General features: G+C 41.5%; 1 protein-coding gene across 1 annotated transcript in view; it reads right to left on the reverse strand.

Annotated features, from left to right (window-relative positions):
* Positions 1-14,008, reverse strand: part of TBCA (tubulin folding cofactor A) — a 77,634-nt gene extending 63,626 nt beyond the window's left edge. The window contains exon 1 of the mRNA XM_060235852.1: positions 13,590-14,008. Within this exon, the coding sequence (XP_060091835.1) occupies positions 13,590-13,642 (53 nt within the window). The 5' untranslated portion in view covers positions 13,643-14,008. The remainder of the gene's footprint in view (positions 1-13,589) is intronic.
* Between the last annotated feature and the right edge of the window lie 386 nt (positions 14,009-14,394).

The raw sequence follows: 14,394 nt of genomic DNA on the forward strand, positions 1-14,394 counted from the left end.
AAAATTAACATGTTGACACTTTCATTGCCTTCAGGCTTTTTTCCAGAAATTTAAACAATGTAATGGAAATACATACTATATTGTCTTTACAAGCATAGTTCCAAAAAAATAATTTCCACATAAAGCTTTCAATTTTTCTTCATTTACTTACAAAATTTATATCTTATATCCCACATTTCTGATTTTATCAGGATCACCCAAGGCAACTAACAAATTAAACGCATACATTTTAAAGTCACATTTTAAAAACCACTAAAACAAATACACATCATTAAGACAATTAACCTAAACTGGGAAGCCCAGGCTAGCTTGATCTTATCTGATCTCAGAAGCAAAGAAGGGACAGCACTGGTCAGTATTTGGAATAACCAAAGAATACCAAGGTCTTGACATAGAGGCAGAAACCACCTTTGCCTTGAAAATCTTATAGGTTTGCCATAAGTCAACTGTGAACTCATGCACTTTCCACCGCCATCACGATAATTAAAACTAAGTTCTAAAGTACATATATCAAACCATAAAAGCAATAATTAAAATACTGGGAACACAAAAGAAGCAGAAAAATATCTTCACCAGCTTGCAGGAAACAACAGAGTCTCCCTGGAAACAGAGTTCCTGGGTTTTGGTACCACAAAAGAGAAGGCCTTCTCCCAAGTTGCCACCTACCTAATCTCAGAAGACAGAGGCACTCAGGTACCCCAAAGCAAAGCCTCAGAAGATGCAGTGGACAGGTCAGTTCATAAGGGAGTAGGTAATTCTTCAGGTATGCTCGCATCAAACTTTAAAGGGCTTTAAAAATCAACTCCAGCACCATGAGTTGTGCTCAGATACAGACTGAGAGCTGATATACATAGGCCAAGACTGGAGCTATATAGTCTCTATGAACCACTTCAGTCAACATCCTGGCTGCCTTATTCTGCATCAACCAGAGTTTCTGAACACTTTTCAAGGGAAGCCCCATGTTGAGTGCATTGCAGTGATATAATCTAGGTGCAACCCAGGCATGTTTCCCAGAGGCCTTATCTTTTCTGCCATGGAAAGACCACAGAAAAGAACTACCGCTATGACTAACCAATAAAAAATGGTATAAGGCATTCCTGGTCACAGCTGCCACCTGCTTATGCAATTGTAGGTCTGAGTCTATCCAGTATAATGGTCTTGTGAGGTGTAAAAAATTATTATTTCAAATAAATATGTAGAATTATTTTATGAAGAAATGGATGCATATTGATGAACAGTGTAATTTTGCAGTCAATCATCACTAGGCTTGCCAATCCACAGGTCCCAGTGGAGGATTCCCCGGTTTTGCAGGTTCCACCCCACCCCAACAGCAAGGATGTGCCTTTAGATCTCCACAGGTTACCAAACTCCTTTTTTAGAATGCATGTATGCCTTTAAATTTGAGCAAAAAGTGAAAACTGCATCAGGAGGGGCAAGAAGAAGAACCGTGTGAATGAGTGATAGCACAGTCTTGTTTTGCTTTTGTTTGACATCTTTTTAAAGGAGCCAGAGAGAGACACACACAGAGAGGGAGAGATAACACAAATGAATAAACAAATAGTCTGTGCTTGTTTTGCATTGTTCCAGATATTTTTGTATAGGAACCTTTTGTGGGATGGAGGAAAATTCCACCACTCTCTTTTTATTTGCGTGTGTTAGTCTGAAGAAGTTGGTGGAAATACATCAGCTCCGGTGAGCGGGGCTTTTCTTTTGAGCAGGAACATACAGGAACGCAGCTCTGGATGGATTGATCTCAGAGGGTATGCCCTAATATGCAAATGAGTTCCTGCTGGGATTTCTCTACCAGAAAGCCCTGAGTTTAAACAATGGTGATGTCAGGGGGTGTGGCCTAATAGGCAAATGAGTTCCTGCCGGGATTTTTCTACCAAAAAAGCCCTGTCTGTGAGTAACACCCAAGTGAGATCACAAAAGTGTGTGCTTGCAAACTCTGTTTATTTTGGCTGTTTTGTGAGCGTGTGTTCACTTTCATTTCCTGGAATTGCAGCTGCTGGGAGAATGAGGAAATGAAGACTATTCAGGAGAACTGCACTGCTGTAATTTATTTTAGGGAATGGGAAAGTCTCCTGGCTCCACCCTCAAAGTTCCCAGGTATTTTCTAAGTTGGACCTGGCAACCCTAATCATCACCAAGTTTGTTCTTATAACATGACTATTTGGGGATCCCGTCTTTGTTTGTGTATTACTCACATTCTGCAGACAGTCACTCCACTGCCTGCCCATCAGTTAATGGGCTCAATTTAAGGTAATGGCTATTGCATACAAAACTCTTCATGGCCTTAGTCTGTCATATCTGTGGGACCACCTCTCCCCCTATGCTCCACCACAACAACTTCTGTCACTTGAGCAGGACCTTCTGTGGGTGCTACCCTACAAATGGGCAAAATCACCAACTGCTCATACACATGCATCCTCCACTGTGCCCCTCCCTTATGAAATGGCCTTCCTGTCGCGGTCAGAAAGGCTCCCACCCTCCTGCCTTTCCACAAACTATACAAAATTAAATTATTCAAGGAGGGGGGTTGCACAGAAATAGGGCTATACTCTTAACAAAATGATTCAGAAAGAAGCTTGGGGTAAAGGATTAGAGCAGGGGTGTCATACTCATTTGTTACGAGGGCTGGATCCAACATAAATGAGACCTTGTCTGGCCGGGCCATGTGTGCCATAAAATGTAATGCCAGATAGCGGAGATACAAGCTTTATAAAGGACACAAACACAATTAAAGATTATTTTTTAAAAAAAATTAAAATAAAATATGCTTAAAAGATTTGCACTCTTGCAATATTTTGTTTATTTAACAGTTTCTGAAAACTGACACCCCTTGCTCTGAATTATTTCATCAAAATCTGGAGATAATGTCTGTGCTGTAGCAATCCTTAGTATGCTGTTCAGGTGTGTGTTTGTAAGTTGCAAACCTACTTTTGATTACAGAAATATCGTGGTCAATACTTTGAACCTAAGACCCAGGGGAAAACATGAAGTGGCTGGGCATTGCAAGCTATTGTACACAAGCTGTTTCATGTGTTGGAGAAAATGGAGAAATAGAGGCTTTGCTCTGTAGCTGCTGTGCGATTGAGGAGTCTGGCAAAGCAAATTGTTATGCAGAAGGAAGGAGATTACAGTGAGATGCTCGTGAGCCTAACAGGAGCCCTCTGGGGGCCTGATTCAGCCCTCGGGATGCTCATTTGACACTCCTGGGTTACAGACTATAGCACCATATATAGTTTGTAGTATCTGTCGCTGTAAGTATGTTTCTGTTATATAATTTTTACGTCATTTAATGTGTCATGTTAATACTTTTGCTTTGCTTCACCATTGTTTCTGATCCTTGGATGGTTACAGATTTCTACAAGTCATATCCTAGTAGATACCCTATCCTGTTAATTGTTTTGACCTATTCCGTGTAATCCATCTTGAGGCTCAGCAAGGAAGGTGGACTACAAATAACATCAATAAGTATCTCTTGCTATTGGGATATAAGTTTAAATTTGTTTACTAAATATAATTCAAAACAAACACATTAAGTCAGATCATACTCAATTTAGGTCATCGGAACTTTCCGGAAAGTTTTCTGAATTTATTTCCAAGTCTACTTTTATTAGAAAACCCTCTGGAGTATTTTAATAAAATTAGTATTATTTCTACAGTTAACATTTATTATAAAAACCAGGCTGGGTTCTAGAAAGTTTCAGATAGTCCATCAAGGTTTTTTCCCCCTTGGAGCTCTACAATTATAAGCATATACGAATAAATATAACTTTCATAATGCATTTTATAAAATCTGTGCAGCAAGAAACATAACCTACTTGCATAAAAACTGCTTGTTTAAATAATACTTATACAAAAATTAAAATTCCCTTGAGAGAAAGAAAACAATTGTTTTAGGAACTCAAAGCAATTAATTGACTGGAAGGTTGATAGGTAATCAATTTGTAGCATGAAGTGCAAGAAAATCTAGATCCTAAGAGACTCTCATATTTGATTATCAGCTTGATCATTCAAGTATTTAGAAATTTTCTCATTTAAAGATTAAAAGTATTCTATCAATAAAATCCAACAGCGCATAACATTTTATTAGACAATTTATATTCTATTAAAAATATAAACTCATCAATATCCAGTTTTTAAAATGTAATTTAAGAAGTTTTCTGTTTAGTCCAATACTATGCTATTGATCTTTAAATAAATATATCTCCTCCCTTTCCACTAGAATTTCTGTTCAAAGTCATTCACAGAGAGAGAGAGAAAGAGAGGGAGACGGGGGGGGGGGGGCTTGGAATCAGCCTAGGTGGTTCAAGGGTGCAAAGATTTATACCCACACAGTGCAATTTTCTTGCCTTCCCTCTTCCACAGTATTATTTATTTATTTATTCTATTCCACTTATATCCTGCCCTCCACACTGAGGCGGGTTCAAGGCAGCTTACATAAACATGCATATACATGATTAAACATAGTAGTGCGACATTAAAACCATAAAACATAAATAATAAACATAAATACATAAAAATATTTTGGTGCTATGATCTTACATTTTTCAGATTTATAATTCTCTATACAGCAGATCTCTGTCCTCTCTGCAGTAGCTCAAAATCCCACCCAATCCTGTTCTTGGGGCACAGAACTCCCACAAAAAGGATTTCAGGCAGTATTTGGAGCTGCTTGAGGAAGAGACAAAATCATACTCTATGAGTGGAAATCCTTGAGCTCACAAAAATGTCTATGCTGGATCCAACCACATGACATTAAAATTGATCAAATAACCATTAAATAACTAGCCAATCACTAATAAAAGGAACACCAACAGAACAGACAAGTTGCTGAAAAATTAGCAAAATAAAGATCTAAGAAGTCTGGTGACTGAAAGCCAAACATCAAGTAGGCCAGTACATGTCGTGATGAGGGGGAGGGGGGGGGATTCTGAAGACTCTCAGAAGGTAGGGAGAGGATTTGGCACATCATCATCAGTAATAAATACAAGCCCAACCGCAGTGGTAAATCTGAGAATTTTCATTGCTTGGATGTGGCCTGTGCAGGACTGGCTTGCACTCTGTCTCTGGCATGCCATCGGCTGATTCTGCTCTCCCCCGCCAGCCCCATCAGGCAAGAAGGCCACTTACTTTTGAGGGAGACGGTTCTCTGCACACAGGCTTACTGATCACAACTGCCTCTCCTCAGGGCCCGTTGTAGGAAGTCCAGGACAGCCCATCTCCCCCCCCCCCCCATACACAAACAGTGCTGCCACGGAACAAACAGTAAATTGTGAGAGGCATGTTAATGAGACAAAACAGTAGCAGTTCCTTCTCTTCAACTGACACAAAAGGAATGTTCATTCACAGCAAGGAGGGGCCAGTTTCAGGTTGGTGGGAAATTCCTAAGGTATCACCAGGCCTCCAAGGGAGAGGCCTTTCCTCCTGGGGAACCACGGTTGCCAATCTCCAGGTAAAAGCTGGACATCACTCAGAATCACAGCTGTTCTCTAGATGGGAGAGATCAGCTCCCCTTGAGAGAGGAGGGAAAGTAAATGCCTTCACTTGGGTGGTTGGAAGACACCAAGGCTGGGGGGCACTCACCAAGAGGCTTTTAGTAGTACCTTTCCAGGTTGGTGGGAAATTTCTGGAGATTCTGTGGTGGAGTTTGGGGAGGGCATATGAAATACGGCTTCAGAGCAGGGTCTGCCAGACATAAACTCTTGCTGTGGAAGCTGACTGAATGATTTTGGATCAGTCGCAGGCTTCCAGACTAACCTGCCTCACAGAATTGTTGTTCAGATCAAAACCGGGAGAGAAGAATGATGTAAGCTGCTTTGGTTCCCCCCCCACACACACTGTGAAGAAAGACTATCCTTTTCCTATGTAGAGGCTGCAGGAAAGGGGAAGGCGATGGAAATCTGAAGTCAGAGGGGCAAATAAATGGAAGGAGTTAGGGTTGCCAACTCCAGGTTAGGAAATTCCTGAAGATTTAAGGTGTGAAGCCTGAAGAGGGTGGGGTATGAGGAGAGACAGGATCTCAGACAGGTACAATGCCATTTCCTCCTGGGGAACTACTGGAGATCACTCAGATTTACAACTGCTCTCTAGATGGCAGAGATCAGCTCTCCTTGAGGTGGGGGGGAGTCAATGCCTTCACTTGGGTGGGAAGACAGCAAAGGTGGCAGGCACTCACCCAGAGCCTCTTTCTAGAGTCCATTGTATTTTTCTTCACAACAGACCTTACTCCTAGTTCATATGTAAAGCAGAGAGTCATTTAGATCAGGGGTTCCCGGACCAGTACCGGTCCGTGGCCTGTTAGCAACCGGGCCACAGAGTGAGGCAGAGACTTTCACCTACTTATTTAAAGACCCCCATGGGGGGGCAGGGACAGGCTGTGGGCGCAGCCTGGGGCAGCAAAACCCCCAGCATCCCCACTGGTCCGTGGAAAAATTGTCTTCCACAAAACCATTCCTGGTGCCAAAAAGGTTGGGGGCCACTGGTTTAGATATACTGAAACTACAATATTTAATGCTTTAATGATTAACATATACTCTTTTAACAATGCTCAGAAAAAAACAGGCAATCAGTGTAGGTTTTACAAAGCATGTTAACTGAATTAATATAAATGTTTGCCTCAATACGTCCCTGTTAACTCTTGCTGCAGTGTTCTGTATCAGATGAAATGTCCCATTGGTCTTCAGACGCAGCCCCATGAACCGAACAACATATTATAGCACTTTAACAAACACATAACCAAAGCATGAAAAACAGTATCTTCTGCCATGAAGAGCTAAGCTGGCAAATTAATGGAAGTTACCAAAAGTTACTAAAAGGCCATGCTAACTATTTGGTCACTCAAGTTCAAAGTCATATCTAAAAACATCCCAAGCTCGATACCTGATTCTTTAGGGGTAGTGGAACCCCAACCAGCACACTCCAAGAAGCCCAGGTCGGAAGAATTCTATTATCATGTATACTTCCCACTAATGCCACCACCATCACATTCAAATAAAACTTTTTTTAATTAACCGTTACTAAACCAAAGCATTTCTGCTTCCAGACATCTGATCAGAATTTTTACTATATCATCCAATTCAGCTTCTCTGAAAAGAAGAAACAGAAATGGGCACCCATCCTCAGTATACTTACAGCATCCCACCTCAAATCCCAAACTCAGCCAGTAATTTTGTATAGATACTAGAAAGTTTGAGGGGAAATGCAGACCAGTGTTTCATAATGTAAATATCAATGGGTTCAAGACAAAGTTTCCTATCACCTTCTGGAATCTGTCCTTCGTTGTCTTCAAATTTCAGTCAAACTTTAATTTGCAAATTAATCTGAGCAGGGACCTGTCTTTTTCTAATCACCTTGCACTTTTTCTAATCACCTTGCACTGCACTATGTACACTAGTGACAGAGATGTCCTCGTGGCTAGGTTATTTTAAAAAAGATTTCATGAACAGGGAAGTTAATGACAACGTTTAACAATCACAACGGTGCCAAAAGATTAAAAGAAATTTGGAGTCAGATTCTGTACAGATCCCAAAACAAATTTGGTGGGGTACTTCACACATAGGTAGCCACACTTATTCTCATTAGCAAGACCTGAACACATTGGTTTAGTTACGGTAATTGTATTAGGCTAGTAATGATGGTTTAGCTAATTTAAAGGCTAGTAATGATGATCAGTTTATTCTAGTTTTTAGGGGCACAGATTTTAGCTAAAGTATTAACAGGTTATTTGATATGCAGCACAGAGATAACTTATAAAACAGTAGCCATGTGTTAGAGCTACAAGCAAAAAACCTCCACAATTTAGGAAGATTCCACAGTTTTGGAAAGGTGATTTCTAAAAGGCTGCCTTACCAAAAAATCAATACACTTCTCCCATAGGCTCATGATGTAAAATTCTATAATCAAGGCTTGTAGATTTGTAATTATGGTATGTCAGCTACATTTAAACAAGAGTGTTAAAAGATTGTTAAAGTTAAACTAACACAATTGCAATGTGAATTGTCTTAGTCTCATTCTAATCTACTGGTGTCACTTTCATTTAATCAGAGGGAAACTATGGGCAAATGTCAGTGCTGTTTTCACATACCCCTAACATGCTATGCTCACTGCAGTTTTTAAAGCTACTACAATATTGAGATTGATACAGAAGATATATTTAAGAAATTGCATCTGTTCTCCTGCATGCCTGAGCTTTCTCATTTGAAGATGGCTTCAAACAGATCAACAGCTTTTATCTACGCAATGCTTTTGCCTATAATTGTGGTTATTCTTTAGCAGTGTAAGTATTAACACAGCTATTAGGCTTATCTAGATAATGACTATGATATGGGATTCGACAACATTTTAGCTTCTGTACAATAACTCTTCAAGTGCCCATGTAGAGCACTTATTCAGTTCACATATACCATGAGGGACATTTTTGCTGCCAGATAAACACACTGAAGAATACAAAAGATATATCACTTTCTATGAGCTGAATAAAATTACAATATAAGTTGCAATTATATTGCAATAATGGGGGGAGGCACACTAGAGGTTTCCAATGCTATTTCAAATGACAGATTAGAATCCTTGTCCAAATGGTAAAAAGACAATATGGTAAAAATGGTTCTCCATCTTAAACTCACTGAAGACACAACAATAAACCAAAAAAGTCACTGAAAGGTGCAAAAAGTGAACTGGAAGAATGGAAAGAGAAAGTACGGTGCAATCACATGCCAAACCATATCCAAGGACAACTGCACAACCACATAGTGCACAGTGGTTATTTTGGTAACAGGTTGGAGAAGAACATTAGAAAAATATGCCAGGAACACAATCTTAATAAATGATGTATGGACTACATGGGCTTGATAGTATAAAAAGTTTAGACTCTTTCCTTCAAATACTTAACATGCAGAGTAAGAGGCTAATGACACACAGAGAAAACCATGTAAACCATGTAAGGTCCCAAGTGAATAGTTGCAACATTCTCACTAGCAAAATTGGGACAGCACAGCAAATCTGGTAATGGGCACACACTAAACCTCCATTTTAATAAGGATTTCTTATTTGTAGTACTTACAGGATTGCCAGGTACCTCCAGTCACCAACAGTGGGTGGAGGGTAGTATTGTCATATCCAGGTTGAGAATCTAGGGAGGACAGGGACTTCAGTGGAGTACAATGCAGGGACCCTGTGCACAGCTCACATCTCTCTTGTGCTGTGGCAGCTGCACTGGTGTCCAGTGGAGTACTGGATCCGGTTCAAGGTGCTGGTGTTGACTTTTAAGACCGTTAACAGTCAGGGATCTATGTATTTCCCAGGACTGCCTCTCCTGGTATACCCCCAGGACAACCTTGCACTCTGTTGATCAACATCTGCTGGTGATCCCCAGCCTGAGAGGTGTTTGGCTGTCCTCAACCAGGGCCAGGGGTTTTCCTGCCCTGGCCCCAACCTATTGGAACTCTCTGCTGAGTTCTATCCAAGACCAGTGGGACTTATTATGGTTCTGCTGGGCTTGTAAGGAAGAGAAATTCTGCGAGGTATTTGGTTGAGGGCAGCAACAGTTCCACTTCAACACTCCCACTTTCTTCAAAAAAACCCCACCACCACCACTATAGAACATTAGATTCTTGGATGTCATCTTGTTTTTCTAGAATCCAGTGTTCTATAGTCTGCTATTTCTGTTTTAATGTTCTTTTTCTTGGTTTTTATATCACTGTAAGCTCCCCTGAGCCCAGTTTCCAGTAAGGGTGGCCAAAAATCAAACAACAACAACAACAAAACAACAATATCCACTTTTCAAAATATCTACTTTCTCCAGGGGAACTAATCTTGGCATTCTGGAGATGGGCTATTATTCTTAGGGAACCCCAGATCTCACCTGGAGGCTGGAATCCCTAAGTACTTAGCATACAATTCTCGGGCAAAACAGATCTAAAGGAATATCAGGAAAACAACATGCTTAACTCAGTCACCCTGAAAAGTCTGCACATTACTACCTTGAACATATGACCTAAGGACTGAGGAAGAGAGAAGTACTTATAGCCACTGGTAAACACTCTGATTGAGAAAGCCTTTTTATAACAACGATTTTAACAGTGATGGTACTGCCAAATATCTATATATTTAATACATATCTGTATTTTAATATTCTGCCCCATAAGCTGAAGAATCATAAATATTCAAAGTTGCCACAATTATAAAACTTGACAGCTTGTTGTTAGCTTATACGAATGAACAGTTCTCTCTTTAAAGCAGTGACCCGCAACCTTTTTGGCACCAGGGACCGGCCTGCCCACCATGGCCCCAGGGCCAACAGGGTGGGGGCTCCGGTAACGGTCCACGGACCAGGGGTTGGGGACCCCTGCTTTAAAGCACAGGAAACCAAATATTTACAATGCAATCCTAAGGGATAGGGGGAGAAAGTGCTCAGGGAGTCAACTGACCTTTGTGGCAATTTATCACCCTGCCAACAAAAGTCCGTATAGTTAAAGTGATGGTATTCCCAGTAGTGACATATGGCTGTGAGAGTTGGACCATAAGGAAGGCCAAGCGCAGAAGAATAGATGCTTTTGAGATGTAGTGCTGGAGAAGACTCTTGAGAGTCCCTTGAACTGCAAGAAGATCAAATCAGTCAGTCCTAAGGGAAATCAACCCAGGCTGTTTCCTGGAAGGTCAGATGCTGAAGCTGAAGCTCAAATACTATGGCCACCAAATGAGAAGGGAGCACTCCCTGGAGAAGATCCTGATGCTAGGAAAGACAGAAGGCAAAAGAAGAAGGGGATGGCAAAAGATGAGATGGTTGGACAGTGTTACTGATGTAACAAACACGAATTTGAGCAGACTTCGGAGGATGGTGGAAGACAGGAGGGCCTGGCGTGACTTTATCCATGGGGTCGCAAAGAGTCGGACTCGACTGTGCGACTGAACATCTCTGAGATACACCTGTATAAGGGCCAATTATGATGGCACAGGCCCCCAGTGCCACTCCATGGTACTCATGCACTGGCGCAGGTTTGCAGCAGCTGCCTGTCAGCACTATCAAGGCATAGGCCCCTGCAACAGCATGGTTGGGGGCATAGCCAGACTTAGTTGGCTCCCTGAGCCCCTTAAAAGACAGAAAGTTATGCCAACAAAAACCATGGTGTAGTCCATAGGTGCCAACTGAACTAAAAATTCAAGCGCACCCCCATTGTGGCCACTCCCATTAGGCCCAGAAGAGCTCAGGATACCTACTACAACCTCAACCAATCACCTCCCTCTCCATGGGTGGCCAAGAGAGTGACTTTGCAACATCAATCTGATACATCAATCTAAATTCTCTCTCTGGTATCCCCAGTTCAAGAAAAATAAATCCTTTTCCTGCTATCTAGCTGACCTCTTTAAGAAAGGCATTTACCCAAGCCCATTTCCAAACCATGCCATCCTTGTATCTTCTGGGAAGATTTCAAAAAATGCCCGAGGACCAGCGTCTTTGTTCTTGTGGTACCAATCAGATATAGAAGATATTGTTCACTGTATTATATCCTGTCCATTTTATGGGCCCATTCGAAACAAACTGCTGAATCAATTTCTCACAAAGTTTAGATCAGAAGAGGAATGTATTAAATTTTTATTGCCTGATGCCATTCTAGATGTTACTCTTAAGGTGGCTACTTTCATCTTTTTAGCAATAAAAGTAAGGAAGAAGATCATTACAACCACACATACAATAATTTTGGCCAAGTTATAGTCTCATTCTGTCATGTTGTTTTATTATATATGTTTTAAATCTTGTTCATAGTACTGTATTTTGCTATGTATTTTTTATGTTTCAATTTTTGTGGTTAGAAGCAAACTGTATACCTTGGGGTTTTGCTGGGTGTTAGTGGTAAGTGTAGTGCTAAGTACCTTCTCTGTGCTTTCCCCTCCACCAAAGTGTTTTTTGCTTGCTCTAAGTCCACAAGGCAGGGAACTCTGAGACAGTTCTGTGCTGCATGCCCTAACTACTGAGCTGTAAGATGTCCCAACTGAGAGGTTTTTTGGGGGGGGAGCTGTAATTGAGTGCTGAGGAGGGGGCTTGGCTACCCATGGAGAGGGAGGTGATTGGTTGAGGCAGTAGTATGTCACCAAAGGAACTGTCACTAGTACAGCAAAGGGGGATTCAAACATGGCACTTTCTGATCCTAGTCCAGAACTCTAACCACTACATCAAAGTAAGTTCTTGACTACTGGTATATAAGAAGTTGCAATCAGTGACCACCATTCTTTGCTGAGGTCAAGTTTTAAAAATATTTAATATTCACTATTTTCTATGGACCTGTTACAGTCAGGGCTTTTTAAAAACAGGAACACAGTTCGGGCTGGATTGGCACAAGGAGGTGTAGCCTAATATGTAAACGAGTCCCTGCTGGGATTTTTCTACACACACTTAAAACACTTAAAAAATGAAGTGTGAATCCATTCCTTCCTAATGCTTACTTGAGCATACACTCCTGAGATTTATCCACTGGCTCCCTTTACATGTTCTAAGAACTTTGTATTTATACATCAGTACACTTATAGTACTAACAGCCAATTCAGACTTGAATATACATCACATACAAATTATTTATCTCTTGATGCTGCAGTCATTTTACAAATAATCATGGAACTCTGGTAAGAGAACAGATGCTTATTCCTGGTGTAACCTGTATGCAGTTTCCGTGCAGTGTGCATCAATGTACTTTCTGCAATCCATATTAGTAACTGGGTTAGGACTTTAGTTCACTAATACAGTGTGAGAATCTTCAATTTAAACAAACTATTTTTTCCAGTTTTCACATACATCACATCTCTTTCTCACAAATTAGCTACTGTGGAGCAGCCAGCATCCCTGGTTAACGCAGTTTACATTGCCATTACCATCTTTAATAGAACACTACATCACTACATTACTGATGTAACTAACACAAATTTGAGCAGACTTCGGAGGATGGTGGAAGACAGGAGGGTCTGGCGTGACCTAGTCCATGGGGTCGCAAAGAGTTGGACTGTAGGACTGAACAACAAAACATTTATAGCACAGGAAGTACAAGAAATCAAGGCTGCTTGGAAGCCGTAGCAGAAACTCGGCCCTCTGTTCTTGCACAGATACCTATGTGGATAAGCTGCAGTTATCAAGGGAAAGCACAACATATCAGCATTTTCATTGCTACTTAGTACTAATGAAAGGCTCAGAGTCTTTGCCTTAGATTAAGACATATATTGACATCTGAAAAAGGAAAAATAATCTTTAAATACGTATAAGCAGAACACAATATACGCTGCGGTCTCTCAATACTTACAACAACCTATAATGGAGGCCGGTACTATCAGACCAGTATTGCAGATGGATGCTTGAGGAAAGCCTCCTAGGCATGCTGTCTTCACTAGAATCAGCCAAGATCCCAGATCGGTTTTTTAACCTCTATACTACTCTTGAAGGCAACACACCAGCAAGTCCAGTGAAAAGAGCATCCGAGACAGAACTGGCTCTGTGAACACTTCTTGTCTTCGCTTCCCCCCAAACCCAAATTCCTTTCTTTTCCGAGGCCCGGCCTTAAGGCGGGCGGAGAAGGCCCGGCCCCTCGGACACTCACCTCTTTACTACGCCCGTTTTTATCTTTATCTGCCTGACGCGCGAGTCCGCCATGGCGCGGTCTCCGAAGACTGGGAGAGGGAAGAAGAAAGCTGGCGGACACCAAATCGAAATGCCAGTACACAAAAGCACCAACTGAAGGAAACGACGACAACCAGCTACCCACAGGGCACACGGAAAGGCGTACGCATGCGCTGTACGACTCTGACGTGAATTCCGCCCCGCACTGTACTAGCAAGAACGGAAGGGCGAGTGAGCAAAAGCTACTTGGGGGGAGTGTTCAGCAAAGTTCGGCTGCTGCGTTGGGTTTTGACCCTGTAGGCAGGAAAGAGCACGATTGCTTTGACTTCGTTCACGTTAATGTTTGCCTGCAAATCCAGAAGCGAAGCAAGCCAAATGCAAATTAAGGTCAATTTATTCGTGATTCCGTTTTGCTGTGAACTTTAATAATATTGTCTTCGGATAGACGCCTTGGCCAGTTCTAGGAATTTGTCACCTTCTTGTTCTTAATGTTGCTATTGGAGTAAATTCTACAACTAGTGATAATATAGTTAATACAATTCAATGATGATATAATTTTTAAAATAAATAAACAATACGTAATGCTCCGTGGCGCAGAGTGGTAAAGCTGCAGTACTACAGTCGGAGCTCTCTGCTCACGACCTGAGTACGATCCCAGCAGAAGCTGGTTCAGGTAGCCGGCTCCAGGTTGACTCAGCCTTCCATCCTTCCGAGGTCGGTAAAATGAGTACACAGTTTGCTGGGGGGGAAGTGTAGATGACTGGGGAAGGCAATGGCAAACCACC

This window comes from Heteronotia binoei, chromosome 4 (assembly GCF_032191835.1).
Source record: "Heteronotia binoei isolate CCM8104 ecotype False Entrance Well chromosome 4, APGP_CSIRO_Hbin_v1, whole genome shotgun sequence".
Classification (NCBI taxonomy): domain Eukaryota; kingdom Metazoa; phylum Chordata; class Lepidosauria; order Squamata; family Gekkonidae; genus Heteronotia; species Heteronotia binoei.